Genomic DNA, 22,461 nt, shown 5'->3' on the forward strand with positions numbered 1-22,461 from the left:
TGTAAGACAAGACATGAACAGAGCTTTTCTTTCAAGTTTTATCTGTTATGCCTCCTCCAATCAGAGGACATAATTTAGATATTCGTACTCCAGGCAATCTCCAGCAGGTATGAACACAAGCATTTCAAATAAACACTATTTAAATATAGAAGTGATTGCTTCTATACTGAATCAACTTAATAATATGTAAAGAGAAATGAATACACTACTGGCAACTTACCAATAACTGAACACAACATAAGCTTATCTTCAGTCATTTCTTTAAATCTTTCCTTGGCTTCTCTGTTCCACTCATTTGCCCCTTTGAATGGCTCAATGCAAGCCAGCCTACACCTGATTGCCTGAAGAATAACCCAAGATAATGCAATAAGCATCACATACAGTTCAAAATCATCTCATTACAACTGGATCGTTTTGCTTTGTACTCGTGCAAGACAGTACAACCTTGGCTTCTGGTTCCACATTACCACAACGTGATTTAGTTCAAAATGACCCCTCCCTTCCCAGCAGCTGAGCATGAAACTCACATTCACAGACCTTCTTGCTGAAACACAAAGAGCTTAAATCTCTTTGCCTCCCTTTATAAGGCATAGAACTGGTGCAGAGATCAGTAAAGATTATTGCACAGAATTGATAAAAAAAGCCTACTGGTGCCTTCAGCTAGTTAAAAAAAAAATAACCTAACAACAAAATGAAGTTTCAAAGTTCAGCACAATTGTGATTGGTAATCAAAACTATCAAATGAATAGCAAAGTCAAAAATAACTTCTATTTATGTGCATTGTTTTAATTTGACAGAAATACTTTGCCATTTTCATTCCCAGTCAGTTTTCCTCCTTGTCAAAAGGGGGACACTCCAATCATTCCTCAAGTTAAAAAAACACCAAATTTTAAATGCTATAAACCAAACAAAACTGTATTAAGAAAAATCCCCTTATTATGAGATTATAATTTAGAAGGGAAAGACTGCAAAAATTAATTTGGCTTATTATGGAAATAAATGTAATTTAAGGGAATTAAAAACACAGCTACATACACATTGTATGTATATGTCTTCTGCAGTATTTATACTGCAGGGCAACATCAGATTTAATTTACACCTGAAAGATATATAAAAAAAATAAATCTAAGGGTTTTCAATAAGCACCCAAAACACTGAGACACTTTATAGTGGTGGGCAATAAAAGAAGTTCCTTAACATTTTATTTATTTTATGTATTTCAGAAGGTGAACAACTCTCTCTTTCCCCTCTCATTCACTGAGATGCCGTTAATTTTGAGTTTTTAATCTAGTCATTTACCTTTTCCGGAAAGCTCAGAAACTCCTGCTCCACTCTGCGTATGTCTTTATTAGTTATGTTGGCGATGTTGCCATAGTCAACATATTTTACCAGAACTTCCTGACAGCTTGGCAGGCCTTCAAGGAAAACAACCCAAGTTATTTTAACAAAAAATTAGTATCTGATACAGGTTAAAGCACCAGAACTTCAGAGCAGACCCCACATTCAGGCCATATGATCACCCAGTCAATTTTTTTGAATTTTTATAACCCAATCAAAATGAGTATTCTTTAGGAGCCAGCTCTCTCAGGCCCCTGAAATGACAACCCTGGTATTTTGGCCCCCTTTGTGAGACACTGGCACACTGAACACATGCCACGTAAACATGTGAGCACAGACATGCTACGCTGCCCACATACAGGCAACACAGACTCGGTATAAGCACAATCCCCCAACTCCCTTTGGAATTGTTATGGAGAATTGTTAACCAACACCAAATACACTCACAGGCTGGCTGGAATAGCCAAAGCTATGGTTCAAACCATAATAATAAGAGAAATACTACTTTAAATAATTATGTAACAGAATGTCAATCTCTAGAAAATGGAATATGCTGCATCTCTGCTTAAAAAAGAACAGGTGTATAAACCAGTCTATTAACAGAAAAGAGTATGAATTAGTAGTACTGACTTTATGAAGCTACCTAGTAGCACCATAATTCCTGGTAAAAATAATGGCTTGATGTTACTGCTCACATCCAGTGTGTGACTCTGACCTACCAGCACATCTGATTTTACAACCTAGCATTAGAGAAAAAGAATCAGTACTTCACCTATAATCTGTGCTCTATACCAATTCCCATCCTCCTGTTTTGCAATGCAGGCCTGACCTTCAACCGGGCAGAAAATTTCCAAGTTTTTACCATTCTCTTGTTTATATATTTGCTGAATTTTCTCTGGAAGAGCTAAAGACTCCACACTCTCTCTCTGAAATAAAAACAACAAAACACACATGCACAACAGATGTTCTTTCTTAATGGCATTTTTTCTCTTTGAAGGGATAATTTTTTTCTAGTACTGTACTTTCCAGTCTTCCCTCCAAAATTAAAGTGGTCATGAATACATAAAGTGAATTAAAGAGCCTAAAAATTATTGAGCAGTTCACTGTTCAATCACCATTTTACCTGCACACCCACGAAGGAATTAATCATGTTATATAACTGACAAAAACTTTCTGGGATTTTAAGAATTCCTGGAATATACCTATGCTGAATCAAGGACTGTTGGAATTAATCTCACCTATTAATTCAAGGAATCCTATCACCGGTCAAGTGACAGAACTTAACAGAAGTTGTAGCTTATTTATTGTGGACTATAAATAGCTCAAAATTAAAATGTTTTTTCATATTTTCATCTAAATAGACTTCATTTCTAAACTTACCAAGCAGAGATAGAAATCACTTGGACTATTAATGTGACAAACCACAACAAAGACCTCTTCTCCTTCCTGTGGAATATTTGGTGGACTGTAGTGTGAGATGGTGCAATTTTCCAACTGATTGGGAAACTGTAATTTAAACCTAAAGTAAACGAAGTGAAATTTTGAATAAAGACAGTCCAAAATAACTGCAAATGAACCCTTTTAATGTCAAACTTTTCATTAAAAAAAACACAAAACAATTTTATAAAAATTACTTGATTCATATATATAGCTTAAACTTTCCACCTTGCAGGGGGTGCAGCCAATTACCTGTAATGCTTCTCCCACTGTCTACCAGCAAAATCAAACAGATCTCAGGCTCATTTCTGTATGGCTTTCTGTGACAGACCCCAAGGGCTTCTCATTTAGCCCTTCTGTTATTTAAAATTCACACAGAAATAAGTATTTTGCCATTTTCTAAAATAAAGTTACCTATTTAAATGAAGCTTGACTGGTGCAAATGAGTATATCATGGTCCTTACTGGTGAAGGTAGAAAAAGGAAATCAACAGACACTGCTGAAGGTTAATATATCACACATTAATACACGGAACACTGCAAAAGCAACCAACTTAGTAAACTTTATTTGGTAAGCATTATTCTGTTGTCAGTTACAGCGCACAGGAGCATGAACCAAAGGAAGACACACATACCTTGCCAAATCTAAGAAAACCAATGCATCCTTGAGAGACAGTGGGATGTTACTGTTTATTTCATTAAATGGAGGTTTTCTCAAATCCACAATGAGAACACCATCCTCTTCTCCGAACACCACCATTGAAACAACTTTATTATTTACCATTTCTAAAAATTTTGTCTTTGCCTCATCTCCCCAACCTTCATCCTGTATTAGAAAGAAAAAGTTACTGAGGATGTCAGAAAACATTAAAACAAAAAATACAAACTGTAATTAAAAATAAGATAAAATAAATTCAAGGAAAAGCACAGATGCCCCTGAACAGATTAAATACTGAACATGGTCAGACCTGTCTAATCCATAGCCAGGACAGCATTGATTAGAATTCTTTTATTATGGATTGGTACCTGTATTAAACTGTATAAAACCCAGTCAGATCAAAGAATTGCAGTTTCCATCATGTTTCTTCTGAAGATCCCCTCAGATTGTTTTAATACAAAAACCAGAATCGTCTTAACTGTTTCATTTCATGACTTTCCCATGAACTGAGAGCAGAAATATAAGTTTATCTTCTTGTCTTTACACAAACGCATAACGGGATTTTGATCAATTTACACACTACTGCTCCCCACAGCATCCCGTGTAACATTTTACCTACCTTGAAAAAGCATGTCTGAATTTACTTCTCTGGGATCAAGTTAATGCATTTCTTGTTTGATAGTGCAACTCTGTGCTTTTAGGCACAGAAAAAAATGAAAGTGCACATAAGGAAGGCATTTTACCTACCCTTGTGAAAACTGTTCCAGAATTTGCCTATTTAAAGATATTTCAGTCAACATCAGACTGGTAAAAACCCCTCAAGACTGACCAACAGTTTGTACTGTCAGAAGTGCACAGCTGTATTGGACTTAGTTAATTTTCATGTGACTGTGGCAAGAATAAAACAAGCCTAATAAAAAGTGAATACTGAAAAAAATAACACTGAAATATATATGCTTTTTTTGGTAATGGATTAAGGGTTGACAGTACTTTACTTGTGGTTATACTGAAAGAGAATAAATAACACTTTTCAATAGTAGCAAAAAATTTTAAGTAACAAGTGCAATCCCTGAAGAGATGCTGTTAAAATTTTTTAAGAAGCCATTTATTCTTTGGCTGGATGATTTCTGAAAGTTACTACTTGCATAGTTATCAGACAGACACAAAATAAGAGGACCAATTTCAAAATTAATTTTTCAACTTCACAAAAGAACATGTCTAAAGTACGAGCAGTGAGATTTAAACATGAAATATGCATTTGTAGTCTCACAGGCTTTTTAAGACAGACTGCTATAAGCTCTTGTTTCTATTCCAGTGAAAGCGATGCAACACATCCTTTTACATGAGAATTTAACGTAAAAAAATATACACCTGGTATTCTTGAGTTTCCTTCTGTTTATACTGGAATAAGATAATTTTAAATTCCATTATTTAAATTCTTTAACAGAAATTTTATGAATAAGTTTCTAAAATACTTCAAGCAGTTTGTACTTACTTCATTTCTCGGAACTACATCCTTCAGTGAACACCGTACTGCTAAAGGAGGAATGGCTGCAAGCTCTGCCTCAATGTGCTGGTCAGGTTTCCTCACAAACAGACAAATGTCATGGGTTTCAATAGTTTGCAGAGTAGCAGAATCAGGCCTTTCAGTGGGATCACATCTAATGGCAATGGGAATAAATGCAGCACTAGCTTAAAAGCAAAAAAAACCCCAAACCCAACACCTAAAACCCCCCAAACCCCAGACTTTAATTTTAAGTTATTATTGCATTTGGCAATATAATTGCCAAATGCAATAATAATTGGCATAATGTCATGTCAATAAAACAGAATTTTAAAGTAAAAATTCAGTAAAATGCATTTTTCAAAATAATTTAGTACTTACCTGCTCCCTTTTACAACTCAAGTCTCAGTTAAATATTTTAATATATGCAGGCTTGTACACTTGTGCACTTAAATACAGTGCCACTTTTCTGAGGGGAATATGCATGAAGGAAATACCAGAGCCACTTGGGTGTCTGGTTATCCACCTGTGTGAAGGTGAGGAAGGACTTGTTTCTCCAAAGAGATCCTGAATAACAACAGTCAGAGACAACTACAGACAAAAACCCCTCTCTCCATAAACATACCCTGAGAAAACCACAACCACAGAGCTTCCAAAGTCAATCAGGAATACTTTCAGCAACGCAACATCACACACTTTGTATCTTATTGGACCACAAGACTTCTTCCTCTGAGTTTTACTTTCTACAGGAATTAGTTCAGTTATAGTTCCACGGCTCCACATTCCAGTTTCCTTACTCTTAATGAAAGTTCTAGCACCTACATGGAAGCAAATATGAAAGAACTAAATTCAATATTTTAAATTATTTCACACTGAAACTATAATTACATTTCTGCATAATGCTCCCCTGTTCCCATCCTCTACACAGGTAGTAGAAGTGCTACTGCTACAATAAAGACACAAAGAAAGTAAAAACCTTGTCTCCATAGCCACCAGAAGTTCCCTTCACATTCACTTACACAGTATCTTTAAGGCTGGTAGGCCTTTGACTTGTATCAAGAAGTCATGTCTGGCAAACTTTCTATAGCTCTGAGTTAAGTGGCAAAAACCCCACTGACATATAAAGTTATTACATGCTTTTCATCAGTTTTCTGAACACATTATGCAGAATTGGGTAAGACTATCAACATGTGAGTTAGGAAATCATTTTAATCATTTAAGAATGTATTACTGTATTTCATTTTGATTTCTAGAATGTTTTCTACTCAGTCAGTGAACTTCATAAAGACTGCTTTATTACACAAAGGAGTGGAGGGGGAGGAGAGAAAAAAGAAAGAATATGATACTAAGGAAGGTATATTGTAAGGTAGTATTTTAAGCTGTGTAGACCTTTAGAAATTAACCATTTACCTAGTTCCAAAATGTCTGAAGGCAAGAGATAGGAACTCTTACTACAGCAGAAGTTTTCCAATTTCTTCTGCAAAGCAAATGCTTCTTTCTTCTGTGAGTATCTCCGAATATAGAAATGGCATGGATTTATAACATGGCTTACAAACACTAATTCTGTCAAACCTGAGTAAGACATAATGCAAATTATCAAATACTCTCCAAGTGATTCCAACAGGTATTATTAGGCATATGATTTAATTTATGTTGCATTAATCATGGTAACATTACCTGAAACGGATTTTAACCTGACAAGTCTGCTCATGCTTGTTTCAAACTATTACTGTGTTTGCCTCCTGATGAAATTGTTCTTTTCAGCTACCTCTCCCTTATGCTACCCTCCAAAACAACAGGCTGTCTCACAAAGTGGTAGTCTGAATTTAAGTGGGTAATTCAGTTTTTATTCCCTCTAACAAAGACACAGAAAGCTTCTAGAAAGCAAATTAGAGATTAAGACTCCTATCTTTAAGAACAGGTACGCTAAGCACTTTCCTATAGTTACTCAGTGCATGAAGAACAAAGAACTAGCCAAGAAATGACCCTATGTAAACCAGGACTGGAGACTAAGCATCTAAATCCTCTGTACTGCAGGTACCTCCCTCCATTAGAGATACAAAAGACAGGTTTCTCTTTCTGAGGCTACTCAACAAAGGCTGTTAATGGGCCAGAGGGTTTTAGAAGCCCCACAACCCAAGTCTTACAAGAGCATTTTATACCACAAAGTTTCCTGCCAAGAGTGGACATCATAATCTAGACTGAATGTTATCCACATGAATGATCAGGGCACACCAACCAGACAGATTAGCAACATCGTGGAGCACTGCCACCTCTGAACTGCAACACATCATGGGTGAAAGACTACACAGAATCTGGCATCTGAAACAATCTGAGAAGGTATCTGGGAATAGATAGTTTATCCAAGTTTAGGAAATGCTGCATCTAAAAGAGAGGCAAAATTTCTCTTGGCCATTTACAGTGTGTAAATTGGCATCTGAACAAAAGCTCTGAATGACTTAGAAGATTTCCCCTACAGAGACACAGCCTCTTTTGGATCACCCCTGGTCACCATTTCCAAACAGTGATGAGTCAGCTATCTTGTCTTACATACAGAATCATAGAATTATTAAGGCTGTAAAACACCTCTAACACCTCTGAGCAGCTCCTGCATATAAGCCTGGCATGCTCTGCTGGACTTCCTTCTGTGTGACAGTGACTTGCAGTACTGCAGGGTCCAATGTTGGACCAGATTCAGTCTTAACAGAGGGGAAGGTCCTTCATGGACCCATCAGCTATACTCTTACTAGTACAATCCAGAGAAAAACTGACAAACTGAGAAACTTGATTGTTCCTGCCAAATATCATAGGACAATGGCCTGGGAGAAGATTCAAGAAGCTGAGGTAACTGACAGAAAAGAATTCTCCAGATGCCAATGACAGGAACTCTGAGGGGACTACAATAAACACAAGTCAAAGTAAATCATCACAGCAGATAGTGCTTTCCACACTCTTTGAGAGAGACTGTGATAAAGTTTTCAACAAGCTGAACAGGAGAACAAAAAAATACCCAAAATAATTGAAACAGACACCATTAAAGAACTTGCATGAGCCAAACACACAGCATAATACAAGACCCAAAAATAAGATCACACTCAACAATGGAACACTGAAAGCATGAGGTACTAAGACACTTGCCTTCCAAGTCCTCTTCAAGTATTTCTTCTATTATGACATCAGGTGTTTCTTCCTGGTCATCAAGGATATGAATGTCTTGTCCATTATCTTCACTATATTTGGGAAAAAAATTATTTGGAAACAAATTAACATAATTTAATCTGTTTCCAGAAAAGCACAAGTAAGAGCAAAGGTTTTATTAAGAATGCATCACTATGTTGAAAAATGCCTCATAAGAGCTGCTAGAAATAAACTGAATTCAATTTTTTAATACAAAGACAAAAAAACCCCCAGTAATATAACTCCTGAATTCTAGAAAGAATTGTCACAGACACAGCACATATGCTTGGACACAGCTTACTGCAAGAGCTACCCCCCACCTAGATGATAAGAGATCACAAGTACAAATACAAACTATTTGAAAAAAATGTTCACAGTGTGGTATGACAGCTCATGTTGAAAACAAAAGAGAGATGCTTTTGTACTAACATATACAAGTCACTCTCATATGTAGGATTTTCAAATATTACAGTATGCAATAAGCCTTTTTTAGCATATCCAGTGTTAACTACAACAGCCCTAACAGGAACTCCATTCCATTTTTTCAAGCATTAGTCAAAGACTACAGAAAACAAACAAACCAACAAGAAACAACAAACAAAAAATCTCCAATAAAAGAAAAGCAATTGTAATTTTAAAAACAAAAGGGTTTTCTTTCTTAATCTTAAGAAATTTCTTTTGACATTTGACACAATCAGTATTTAGACTGGAAATACTAATTTTAGTACTTGCTGTTCATTTTAGAGATTAATTTGCACTTATATGCATTTTATGAGCTGAAATTATTAGTATCTCTATTGCATGTACTACAAACAAAGTAGACACAGCACTCTCGCAACATGGTTTAGTGGTTGCTTTGGCAGTGTTAGGCTTACAGCTGGACTCAATGACCTTTTCCAGCCTAACTGATTCTATGATTGAAGCACTTAATGCTAACTGAAGTTGAAAAGTACACAGCATAATAAAATCTGGATAACTGAAGTGATTCAGCAAAATACACTAGGGCAAAACACTAGTAAAGCCAAAATATCAGAACTGAAACACAAACTGGACTGACTGGAATGATGATTGAAATACCAGCATATAAAGATCTGCTTTGCTTCAATATACTCTTAGAATTCCATAAGCACCTACTGCTATTTGTATTTGATCTCAAATAAATACTTAACCACTAGAACAGGTAAATTACTGTACCTATTCTCTTTCATTAAAAAATACTTACTTCCCTGTCATTCTCCATTTAATCTCGCCCAAATTTTCTAATGAAGATGAAATCTCCAAAGTGTTCAGAAACAATCTCAAGAGAAGAGAACAAATATTATAGGTGACAAGAATACCTAAATCATTTTGACCGTTTTAGATCTATGGTGTTTTTCAGCACAGTATTCATGGAGGGGCAAAGTAAGAGATTAATTACCTACTCCAGTTTATTTCTTCCTACAAAAACCAGATTTGGCTGCCCATTTATCTTCATGTTCATACTTAAAAACGCTTGTCTTAAGCTTTTTCCCTCATGCATAGAGTACTGCAACATTCACTCAGTTTTCACATCTATACTCAGTGTAGTTCAATGCATTATTCTGCACAGAGACAAAGAATTTTCTTCTCTTTGTAAAGAACAAAACCGTAACTCAAGCCCAAAATACATGGTTCTGTTAACTGCTACACTATTAACTATTTTCTTTACCAATGAAAACCAGCAAGGTATTTTAAACATTTTTACATTTAGGGTAATGGAACTGCGAATATAACTTAAATAAATGCCTTAGTTTTCCTGTCCCATTCTAATCAATGAAAACTGAAATGTAAATAGTATTGAACAGCATTCCATGCTTCCCTCCCACTGCCCCTTCAGGAACCTATCCACTCTTTCTTCTACAGTGTTTTATGTCTACAGCATGTGCCTCAGCATCTATGCACCTGCTACTTGTAATTTTTTTCACCTTTGGTGCAATTCTGGAGTTGCGCAAGGTACGTAACACCTCTACATTTATCCTTCAACAGGTCTCCTTTGTCCCCTGTTCAGCTGAAGTTCTTAAAAAGTCTTCCAATTAAAAAAAAAAAGGATTTTGTTATGTTTCAGATTTCTTTTAAGCATTGTGCATTTAAACACACTTCTCTGAAATTGCCATTTATCACTGACAGTATCTTCAAAGTGGTGACTTGGTAGGTAGGGCCTAAGTTTTCCTAAAGAGGATTTTATAGATTAGTTTATCCATACTCTAACTCAAGAACTCAACTTACATGACAGGAAGGGTCCTAATTTTTGCCTTGCATTGGAACAACCCACACAGGGATTAGCTGAGTCACCATCCCTGGAGGTATGTGGCTAAGAGAGCTGGGGCTGTTCTGCCTGGAGAAGGCAAGGCACCAGGAAAACCTTACAGCACCTTCTAGAAAGACAGGCACAAGTTTTCTGGTAGAGTCTCCTGCAGCAGTTTAAAACCATTAGCCCTTGACCTAAGGCAATGTCAAGTCAGACTAGATAAAAGGAATTTTTTACAGAAGAGTGGTGAAACAGCAGAACAAGAGGCCTGGAGAGATGGTAAATGCCCCATTCTTGGAAAGGTTTATGGTCAGATTGGCTGGGGCTCTGAGCAACCTGATCTAGCTAAGGATGCCTTTGCTCACTGGAGAACACTTGGACAACACAACCTGTGAAGGTCCCTCTCAAACCAAACCATTCTATGATTTTGTGATTTCAAAGACATGCAAACACTACACTTAAAAACATGGCAGAGGTGGAGCTGGCTAATGGTGTTAGGAGTATGGAGTGTATGGAGTTAGGAGTAGGTGTATGGAGTGTTAGGCTAATGGTTGGACCCAGCGATCCTAGTCGTCTTCCAACCTCAGTGATTCTGTGATCCCACAAAAATTGTTTGCATTTAGCACACAAATAATCAACTTGCTAAGCTTCATTTCTCTGTGCCAGTCAGAATCATATTCCCCCCCACTGTATTCCCAGAGTGGTTCCACATCCTGAAATATAGCTGGATCCCCAAGATGCTCCAAAGTAGCACCATCTTTTTTCTGTCCTTCCAACATTTTTGAGAGTGGCCTTTATACACTCTTGACCAGCCTTATGATTAAGTTGCATAGGGTCAGGTGTACCTCAGCTGTGATCCACTGTCTTACTCATTTCTGCTACAAAAATCATCAGGCACTTCCAGTGAGGACAGCATGGCAACTGGGATTTTCCGTACCTTTCTTCAGACATCAGTAAAGCAAAAAGCATTTAAGTGTTTCCTGAAGGTCAGAAACTGATTCACTAAAAAAATAATTCAGCCACTATTCTCCCAATTTATTTCTACTTTTAAGGGAAGGAGAATTTTAGAAGTGGCAGAAGTCTGCCAGTAATTTTTAAAATGCGTGTGTATTTGTCTACACAGCAGCAAATTCTATGTGCTTCTCTCTGATGCCTCACATGAAGGGTGTTGCTGGTTATTCCTAAGAAGTTAATACTTATGTCTGAAGTAGTAGTTTCTCAGTCAACTGAAAAAAGTGAAGAAGCTCCATTTCTGCTGCTTAACTGTTACATGAACAGTTTCTGTAATTTAGATAACCAGTCCCTCCTTTTATGTCCCTGTATATCTCTCACTCCAATTATTTACCTTGAAAGTATTTTTTCCTTTAAATTCTTCACTCTTGAGAGCTCAGCCTCAACTGGAAGTTTCAAGTCATAAATAATCTGAAATTAAGAAATACAATCTTAGCTTTCATTATACACAAAGTAGATTATACAGACACCTATTGTCTATAGCATGACACCTTTAATTTTATGGTAAAAACCTTAATAGTTCAGACAACAGCTAATTCTTAAATATGTCTTCTTGCCTTACTAAGACTTAATGGTTGAGATTCCTTAATCTAAGCACATAAACAGAAACAAAAGTAATATATTCCCTTTGTTTCAACATCTAATGAGAAAGTGACCTCCAAGTATAAAGGCAGGCCTATGAGAGGAGAGTCATGGCTGCCAGTTCCCTAAAAATCACACTGGTAAGGTGGAAGTAAATGACAGAAAAAAAGCAAGGATTAGACTTCTTTTCTGGGTCAGAAGACCCAGTTTCTTCATATGGAAAGTGACAAATGGATGCAGGTGGATGATTTTCAAAAGCACATTTTTTCAAAGAATGACAAAACCAATTATTGATCCTTTTTTCTCAACACAAGGACTACAAAGGCTCCAAAAGAAATAATTGGGTGGCACATTTTGAAAGAACACAGGAAGCTATTTTACACAAACCTCATTTTAAATAATAAAAGGTGAAACTCACTGACACTACGTATACTTATGTACATATAATGCACATATGTACACACCCATGCGCCACAAGCTTTACAATGACATTCAAGAAGATGTTCCACAAGCTTATGACAGAATAAGGTAATGTTTATTCAGTGTAATGAGCCTGATGTAACCTATTGATACTAAAATCCTTAAGCCTCAGCCTCCCAGATTCTTGGATGCTTCCTCCAAACATCTATCCTCTCCGTTGCCAGATACAGGGGACTTTACAGGATGGACCTTTGCTCTGATACAGTGTGGCAGCTAGGATGAGTTTCCAAGAACAGCAGATATGATGAGGAAAAGGAATGAAAGTAAAGGCCTGGGACCAAAAGGATTGAGTGAGTGTGGCTATGAATTCTGGACTAGTTCAGTTGGAGAGAAGGTTGGAGAGCTCTGGAACGGAAAAGGTTTAAGAAACTGAACTCATCCAAACACCACCCTTCACCTGAACAGCACTGTGACAGTTTTCCTATCCTCACCCCACCATTTCCTGTTTCAGATGCTGAACTCTTCAAGGCAAGAACCACCTTTTTTTGCTTCACATCAGTCACAAGACTGTAACCTGTGACCAAGACCAAATACAAGTTCTGTGTCTATGAAGAGGCAGGGTAAGAATGTAATACCCCAAAAATGTCAGTATTGAAGTCAGCAAACTGAGACCATAAATTTTCAATCTAAATGTGAATATATCCCCTAAAAATAAATTGTTTCACAGTGCATTCTACCTGAGCAAGATCACAGCAGTTTCTTAGAGAATGTGAAAATTTTAATTCCTTTGCTGTCCTAATGGCACCAATCAAGTGCTGCTTCTTCTCTTCGATGGCTTCCTTAGCTTTTGCAACACTAGAACTGTAGTTGTTGATGCTCTCCTTTAATTCCGCAAACAATTTCTTTTTCCTGTGTTAAAAACATTACTTTTCAGAATTTAATATGCACCCAGTTGCACAGACTCAAATCTGAACTGTAACACACAGCTGCCAGCCACAAAATACAAAGTGGATACATCTCCCACACAAGGATCATCTTCCCCAAACAGTGTTTAGTAGGGGCATGGGAAATGCACTTTGTTATTAGAGGAACCACAAACTTAAAGAATTCACACTGATAAAATATTTATTAATTAAATATTAGGAGCACTCCTCCATTTCAGCCTCCTAATATTTCCAAACACATCCAACTGAAAAATAAATAGTGGGGTCTTACAATTCATTCTACTAAGATTAAGACTGTAGACTAACATCCCCCCCCTCCCCGAGAATCTTCTGAAAACTTGAGCTGTAACACCTCTCTCCCCTCAATCTGAAGATATAAATATTTGTGAAAATCAGAAATGGAGTGTCATTGGTCTTCTATCAGGTTGAAAATGTGCAGAAAGTCAATTTAAAGAGCCTTGCTATGTGCTGGTGTGTTTTATTGTTAAATTGCCCCAAATGTTTGCCCCCCGAAAAGGAGCGGTTCCATCCTAAATTCTCCCCACCTTATCCTGTGTCACTCACCCCAAAATCCTTCCCTAATTTCCAGAAGAGTCCATGTCAATCCCCGCTTCTTCCAATCACCTCAGGTTTCTGGTTGCCCATCATTGTAAACCCTGCCTTTTGTTCTAGACCCTTCCCTGTCCATCTCCTCACCTTCGAGGCCCCATTGGCCTAGATGACTGATCCTCTCCACCCCCCTCACCCCGGTTGGTCTCTGTGTTGTAACCCCCTCCCCTTGTTCCTCCCTATTGGGTTCACTATTGGTTGATGATTTGTACCCCACTCTTGCTCCTCTCCTGTATATAAGTTGCTGTAGTCCTGGATCTGTTTTGTCGTTTGGTCCCCGACTCCTCTGGAAAATAAGCCCTCTGGACTTGATACCAAAGACCCCTCCTTTTCTTTTACTCTGGTCCTCGGCACTATCTCTGCAAACCGTAGAGCATTGTGCCTTAGCCCACAGCTCCTGAGCAAGCTGCACCCCAGCCTGCCTTGCTTTCTGGGGGCAGCCCACTCTTGTTGCTGTGGCCACAGCTGGCCAGACTGAAGGATCAGGTGCAGCAACACTGCTATTCCTATTGTTACAATTTATCATCCACAAATAACAGTATTAAAAAAGTTCAAAACTGAGCTTTTTTAGAAAATCAATATTATGACTAGTTTTTGTTATTTTTTAAGAGCAGAGACAGCGTAAGCTAGTGTTTTTCAGCCATGCAAACCAGCTCCAAGATGCCACAATGAAAGGGTAAAAATGAAAGACAGGTACTATGAAATACTGCTATGAAAAAATTCTAAACAAAAATCTAATCATTCACCTGAATTAGAAACAGGTTTGTGATAAAAGTAACTCACCTGTGCCATGCTACTAAAAAAACTGAATTACTACCTTGACAGAAGAGCAATAAGTTCATCAAGTGTTCTATCCGCAGCTTCTGTAATTTCGTCTTTTTTATGCTTTACTTTTAACTCCAGGTATTCCAGCACCTATTTTGTTCAGTATGAATAAACATGCATTATTTATTATTTTATTATTTTCACAATACTACATCTTTTAAAATTCAGAACGGAAGCAGTAGGACTGTGATGGATACCCCAGCATACAGAATGACATTAAACCACTTATAGCTCATTACACAACCCTCTTTTCTCTAACTTGGAGTCAGCTGGCACTGTTTGAATCCTCCTCAACTGAAGCTCTTAGGTCTATGAGGCAAGAAACAGATCCCGGGCCTGCCGTCTCGCTTTCATTACCTGACATTCAAACACTGCACCATACACAGATAACAGCATACTGAGATTTCCACTGTTTTTTAAAACTCATTGTAAGCATAAAGGGAAAATTTAAAAAAAACTTCTTCCTCTGGCTAAACATCAGTTTTGTCACTACAGTTACATTTAATGAAGAGACTACAGGAAATATCTCAATAGTGCAATACCACTCCGGCAGTGTCTCAGTCTTTGTTGAAAAGCTACTGCAGAACCACAGTCATATCCATGGGCTATTTTATTATATTATAACAGCTGAAGAGGAAAGTTCATAGAAGATTCTATTAGTGTATGAGTTAGGAATTCAGCATAGCTTTGCTTAACAGAAAGACTGGCCATTAGAAAGGGAATGGAGAACAGGTCTCAGTGACACTTCAGACCACAGTCAAGAGAACTAAGTTTTTGAAACATTAAGTACTTCATTACTGTGTATCTTACCAGTAAAATGCAAACAGATGGCAAAGAGAACGGAAAGATTTTCTACAGCACATGTAAGAAGAGTTAAAGTTTAAATAAATTAATTATCACTGATAAAGGTCAAAAGTGACTCAATAAGACCAATTAACAGCAATATCTGGTATTTAAGGACTCTTCCTATGTTTTATACTGTGCTTATAAATGTATTACTTGGTTTACATTTTTTCTAGTGCATATTTTACTTCTGTTGCATTCATAACATCTTTTCCACCTTTAAATGCAGAAAGAGTCACACTAGAATTAAAATTCAGAGTGGCTGCTAGGGCAAAAACAAAAGCTGACTTTTACCCTGATCCAAGAAAACACGAATTTGGTACTTTGACTGGCTTACATTGGTTCTGCTAAATGTATGTATTGACCTATTAACTTTAAATTATGCACGGGCTCATGTACTCCTTTTCAGACTACTTTTCAGGCTGTAGCCTGGACTTTAAGGCTGTGTATTCACAGAAATAATATGACCAGTTCAAAGACAAAAGAGATTATCAAAACAAAGGACGGAAAAGCACATTTAAATAGTGTGTTAATGTGTGAGTACTCACAACAAAAACCTTCAGCCTAGGAGAGGATTTATCATTTCATGATTTATTTAGCTGATTTTCACCCACCTTGCTAGCATCATGGAAGTGGCCGAGATTACTAACAGCTATGCCCAAGGCTTCATCAATATCTTGCCCAGTGTAATCCTGAGGAAAGGTATGCCAATGAACAAAAAAAGTTGCTTACACAACTAAAAGACAAGATGGTCTACAGCAATTTGCCATTTTGACAGAGGCATTTGATGTAGGTGACTGATGAGCTATGTGAAGACAATGAGCAGCTCCACAATGACCATCAGGCACAAAATACTTGACTCATCTGAATTTCAGTGAGAACATTTACACTGTAGTATTTCTGAAACAGATTCTAAATTTGTTTTTTTTAAACAATTTAATTGCATACTCCCATACAAAAACCAAATTAAAACAGTACATGAAAAAAAGGAAAATAAAGTTACTAATACAGAGAAAAGAAAACATGGAAGATTGAATGGGAATACTGCAGCTTAGAACAAAAGTAAAATATTTAGGACTATCACTTGGGGAAACCCCCTGCCAAAAACGTAGCTAGCTCCCAGTATTTTGCTGATACAAGAAAACCATTTTCAAACTTTAACGGGCACTGTAACAAAACTACCTAAGCAATCACATCAGACATTTGCAAGTTATGATTTTTTTAAGGTCAGTGTACAGGAAAGTATCTACAGAAGAAAACATGACTGGCAATGGGTATGTAGTTCCTTTAAAATATCCACAGTGGATCTATAGTTCCTTATAGATCACTTTAAAATATCCACAATTTAAGTTCTCCTGGTCTAAAACTTCATAAACCCCATTTAGAAAGATGAGGTTAGGAAATTTAATAAAATTTTTAAAGAGAGATCCATTTGTCCAACAGCCTTGTTGCCCCGAATTACTGTTTTAAGGAGGTGAGCATGAGCCTTGCAGATGCTCCAAATTTAAAAACAAATAAAGAAGTCCCCAGCTCAAATGTTGTGAAATCTGGGGTATCTTTTAAGAAAAGCTAAATTCAAAATACATTTCACAGCAGCTGGACAGAACTAACAGTCTGCAGCTATGATCTCATGGGGGGGTTGTGTCTGAGCTGCACTTCTCTGTCAAATTATTTTATGAATACTGTAGCTGCACATCCATACCATAAGACAGAACAACAGCATGTAACTGTTAAGGCTGCAGGGTTTTTCGTTTTACAAAGTGCACTATTAACATTGCGTGTACAAAACCAAGTGAGAATATAAGGAAATTCCATGTTAACACACCATATCGGATGATGGAGCTAGAGCTGATCCATCACTCAGCCCACCATTGGAAGAAAATGGGTGCTGAACATTTTTCTCTTTGGTATTGTGACTGAAGGACCTGAAAACAAAAAACCTTTAAAGAAAAGACCTAAGCATTTTAAATAAAGTATCAAGCTTCCTACAAATACTTTACACAAGTATTTCAGAATCTATAATTAAATACATATACACACACCTACTTGTGTAACAGATTAATTCACACATACAGCAGATACCCTATTTTCCAAAACAAAAAACAAACAAAAATCTGCTTTTTACTATAACCCCCTTAAAAGTAGCTATTTTTCATTTGACAATTTTGGCAAGGCTGAACAAAACTTTAGTAGCTGGTAGTGATTCTTATCCTCACTGAGAGTAAATGCATACCTATGAACATTCCAGGATTAATTTTTCAGTTGTTACTGTTAAAATCTTTAGAATACATAACCAATAACATCAAAATCATTTACTGGCAACCTGTTAGGAAGGCTCTTAAATACTACTGTATGATGACCCACAGCTGCTCTTCTGCAACAGCTGACAAGACTGCCACAAAAGCAGTCTGCATAAACCAGCCTTACTGCAGGAAGGAAGCCTTGTGTTGCTCTTCCTGGGCTCAGTTTGCTGTGTCTGACCAATGGTGAGAGCATCTGGAGAACACTGCTGCAGAGACTGACAGCCACACATGAAAACTTGCACTTTGGGCAAGGTTAGCTGTGTGTCTTATGTGCACCAAACTCAGAAGATAAATTTCCTACATCTTCCTTTCAGAACAGGTTCCTTATGCAACAGACCTGAAAGACTTATCTGGGACTATCCTTATTTGCATGAACACTGATCTCCACAGCAATAACACTGCAGGGGGAAGATACCCACTTTAAGACTTCCTTTAGGTTCACAATGACCAGGCAAATAAACAAGTGAATGTAGTTTTGATTTGTCAATACCACAGAATATTGCTGGCATCTGATCTTTACATAGTTGTAACTGGTTATTGAAACAGAAGGAGCAACAGGATCAGGAGGTGGTGGGGGGAAGGAGGCAGAGTCCTTCCTACCACAGCCTGGAATTTCAGCAAATCTCTCTCCCTCTGAACCCTCATCAGCCATCTACCACAGTGCTTAAAATTTTCATGTTTTCAAGCCAAACCGATTTGTTTTTTGATGCCTCTTAGTGAAACAATATTTGTACTCAATGTGTTCCCACAGTATTGGACACTCATACTAACAATGTGTTAGTGAAGTTTAAAGAACACATTAAAAAAATCAGACCAAGGAAAATGTCTGGAATCACTTACTTGACCAAGTCTTCCCCCAGGCTGGCATTTAAAGACAAGAAAAAATTTAATCAAGGTTTACCTTGCTTGTCTTTCCAAGCTGCTGCCAAACAGCCCAAGTTTCAAGTCCGCTCTGTTCTAAATTCAGAGGGAAAAAGGAAAACATGTTCAGCCACAGGGTTACAGCCAAATCCCAGGAACAGGTATTCTATAAATCTGTTTTCACCTTCAGTATTCACCCCTGCCACCATTTCAATTACACCAAGCTTCAAAGTAAGTGCTGTTGAATTGTACAAGGGGAGGTCTAAGGAAAGAGCTCCCAAGTAGAACATCTGTAGCCATCAGTGCACCTCTGTGATAAATAAAAAGCATTCCTAGCAAAAGGAATCCTGACTTCCTGTTTGCACTTAGTATTTTCCCCATTATTATGCAAAACTTGTAACATACTGGATTCCTGAACCAGATGCTTCAATGTACCTTTTCAATTAAAGGCCTTTCAATTGAGCCTTTCAAGGCTTAATCGCAGGGCTGAATTGCCGAAGATCTGATTCATTTAGATTTTGCAATAAATAAATCTGAATTTCGTAAGAAAAAAAAGATATTTCATGTTTGTCCAAAATACAAATTTCTATGAAACAATGGCACTACCATGTCATAACACACAAGAGTCATGCACAAGGCATTTTTTTTTAGATACAGAAACAAAAAACCTCAGAACTTGCGGACAACTGGACAGAGCGAAGCTGGGTTTTTTTAGTATCTTTTAAGTCTTTCAAACTTAAAAAGCGTCAGAAAACGTAGATATTTATGAGCTGTTTTCTTGCACACTGTGTGCAATGCAGGAGCATTGAACAGATCTGGCAGTATGCAGCACTACTGAGAACTGTAAACATCTGCCTCTCTAAACCCAGTCTCGACATCTGACATGCACTGCACAGCAACACTGTATGATGAGAAGTGCACTTGCTGGGGATGTAGGTGGCCATAAAGCACAGACCCTCAGCTCAGAGGGGACCTGAGCCTGCTTTCATCTCTCTCAATGAAAATTCACAAGATCCTATAATATTGCTACTCCACACCACCACAGTGACTACTGAACGGAAAGCTTCAGATCAACTTACTTCTGGAGAAGAGAAACAAAACAAATCAGTGTCTTCATCCTTCCCATGACCATGCAACACTGTAAAAGCGAGCACAGAAAAATCCACTCCTGTAGGGCATCCTAACCCATGAGACAACAGGAATACACCATCACCAGTGTAGTCTTCTAAATAGTATTCAGCAAGTCAACAGGAATTAGGGCCCTAACTTTTTTTAATAAGAGAATTTAAGAGCTATGAATAGAAATGCAGACAGAGATAGATACAAAACTTAGCTGAGAATTACAAAGACTGACTTATGTGTACTGATTAGGGCATTATCTGTTATCCTTAGCTATGTATGTTACTACATTCACGGGATAATCAATTGGAAAGAAAAAAGACAAAAAAGCACACATTCAAAAAGCATAGTTAAGTACAGGAAAAAAAAATCACTTCAGACACACCCAAAAATACTGCACATCCCATACAATTTTTCAACTGTTGGAAAAAAGTTACTCATGCAGAAACACCGAGGAAAATGAGGTTTCTTTTAGAACAAACTTGTCCATCACTGTCAAGAAAAGGAGCAAGAGAGGAATCGAAAGGAATTGATTGTTCTTGCTAACTACTGAGTAAGTAGTAAACAAACAATATGTTAATCAAATCTAACAGCCCATCTACTGTCCTTAACAGACCATATAAAATAAACAGTGAGCAGCGCACACAATAGAACTACTTGAAATAAAAAGACCCAAAAGCCTTACCTTCTGCACTGAAAGCTTTTGACATATGACACAAATCACCATTTCTCTGATGTGGTTCTGTAAAATGCTCCTCTAGTACCTTAGCAGATTGCCTTCAGAGATAAAAGTAAAGAATTAGGATCATCAGGAATATTGGTAAGAAACAAATTGTGACTTCCAGCTCTTTTACAGCTAAGCTTATCCACTTTTACCAAATGACATTATAAAGAAGCTGCAGTTAACAAAACACACGACAAAAATATTTGTTACCTTCTCTTAACTGGGGAACTACTTTAGTTCTGCGACAGTGAATTCATCATACATAAAGGTAATACTAGAGCTGTTAGGCATGCAGTATTTCAGGTAACTAGAACCAGCATGAATAAATTGTTATGTAATCAGTTTTAATCACATTAATTCAAGTTATTTAAAACACACTGAATAAACCAATACAGACCAATATGATGTAGTATCTTACAGCATACCAAGTTGCATTTAAAATGCCTCCCTCCACGAACCTACTCCGAATACTGAAACTTCTCACAAATTGAGTATTTTACTCAGGTACATAACACAGAAAAACAGTCACAACGTTGCAGAACACAGACATTACTTTCTACATTTTCTCAAATCTATTTCCTGATAATTACGCTGTCAGAGCTTAAAAATATTAAAGCCACCATCTCAAAATTCACATACCTTACACCTTTCATTCTACTCCTGGGAAGTTCTTTATTACTCTTATCCAACAAGAACTCTTCCATTCTACTCATGGTGCCTAACATAAAAAAAAGTGACAAATTCTTTACAATACAGCCCAGGTCATCACTTGAGCCAACACTGCAGGTTCATATCATTTTGCAAAGAGCGAAATGGAAGTGACAGACATAGAAATCTTATTATGCATACACCTGTCTTCCTTGAAAAGCAAATCTAAACTCAACAGAGCAGCAGCCTGCTCTGCACCCCGACCCACCTACGGGGCACAGCAGGAAACACCGCGACTGCTCTCCCAACCTCCCTCATGACCGCGGATCCTCAACAACAGAACGATTCCTCCTTACTGCAATTACCTCCGTAACCACTCCCCGCATGCAAGCCACCCCACGGGCAGACCCCGACTACCCTTCCTTTAGGACTGCCCCCGCGCCCCGCACCTTCCGTGGTTTCTTTGGTTGTTTCTTGTTTGGTTCCTGCCCGAGAGGAGCCCCCTCTCCCCGCGGTGCTGGCAGAGACGCGCGGCTCCAGGGCGCGGCTGCCGCTCGCGCCGCCTCACCGAGCCCCTCGTGCGCCAAGATGGCGGCGGACCCGGGGCGCCCCTTGTGACGGCCGCAGCCAATGGCGGGCGGGCGCGCAGGGCGGGGTGGCCGCGCCCGGCCGGGTCCCGCCGCCATGGCCCCGCCGAGCTGAGGCGCTGCCTCGCAGAGATTGTGTTCCCGGCGCTCCGGGGTGGGACACTAGCCAGCTGCCGAGCCCTCACGCAGCTAGTCCCTCGCTACCTCACCAGGGGGATCGGGGGGAAAATTGGGAGAGTAAAAGGTAGAAAACCCGCGGGGTGAGGTTAAGGCGGTTTAATAGAGAAAGCAAAAGCCACGCACACAAGCAAAGCAAGACAAGGGATGAATGAACTGCTTTCCTTGGGCAGGCAGGTGTTCAGCCATTCTCAGGAGAGCGGGGCCTCATCACATACAGTGGTAACTTGGGATGACAAAAGCCATCACTCCAAACATCCCGCTTTCCTCTTTCTTTTCCCCACTTTGTACACAGAGCATGGTGTCAGATGGTCTGGAATGTCCCTTTGGTCAGCTGGGGTCACCTGTCCTGGCTGTGTCCCCTCCCAGCCTCTGATGCACCCCCAGTCCCCTCCCCAGCGTGGCAGTACAAAAGCAGAAAGGCCTTGG

The 22,461-nt window shown here is 38.3% G+C and overlaps 1 protein-coding gene across 1 annotated transcript in view; it reads right to left on the reverse strand.

Annotated features, from left to right (window-relative positions):
• RNF17 (ring finger protein 17) overlaps positions 1–21,954 on the reverse strand; it is a 41,519-nt gene extending 19,565 nt beyond the window's left edge. The window contains exons 1-17 of the mRNA XM_058835846.1: positions 21,718–21,954; positions 18,818–18,873; positions 17,439–17,538; positions 16,228–16,305; positions 14,763–14,860; positions 13,130–13,301; positions 11,725–11,801; positions 9,336–9,410; positions 8,075–8,166; positions 6,347–6,508; positions 5,562–5,754; positions 4,928–5,093; positions 3,410–3,600; positions 2,715–2,857; positions 2,111–2,260; positions 1,300–1,415; positions 221–341 (exon numbers count right to left, since the gene is read on the reverse strand). Of these exons, the coding sequence (XP_058691829.1) occupies positions 221–341; positions 1,300–1,415; positions 2,111–2,260; positions 2,715–2,857; positions 3,410–3,600; positions 4,928–5,093; positions 5,562–5,754; positions 6,347–6,508; positions 8,075–8,166; positions 9,336–9,410; positions 11,725–11,801; positions 13,130–13,301; positions 14,763–14,860; positions 16,228–16,305; positions 17,439–17,538; positions 18,818–18,873; positions 21,718–21,954 (2,227 nt within the window). The remainder of the gene's footprint in view (positions 1–220; positions 342–1,299; positions 1,416–2,110; positions 2,261–2,714; positions 2,858–3,409; positions 3,601–4,927; positions 5,094–5,561; positions 5,755–6,346; positions 6,509–8,074; positions 8,167–9,335; positions 9,411–11,724; positions 11,802–13,129; positions 13,302–14,762; positions 14,861–16,227; positions 16,306–17,438; positions 17,539–18,817; positions 18,874–21,717) is intronic.
• Between the last annotated feature and the right edge of the window lie 507 nt (positions 21,955–22,461).

This window comes from Poecile atricapillus, chromosome 1 (genome assembly GCF_030490865.1).
Source record: "Poecile atricapillus isolate bPoeAtr1 chromosome 1, bPoeAtr1.hap1, whole genome shotgun sequence".
Classification (NCBI taxonomy): domain Eukaryota; kingdom Metazoa; phylum Chordata; class Aves; order Passeriformes; family Paridae; genus Poecile; species Poecile atricapillus.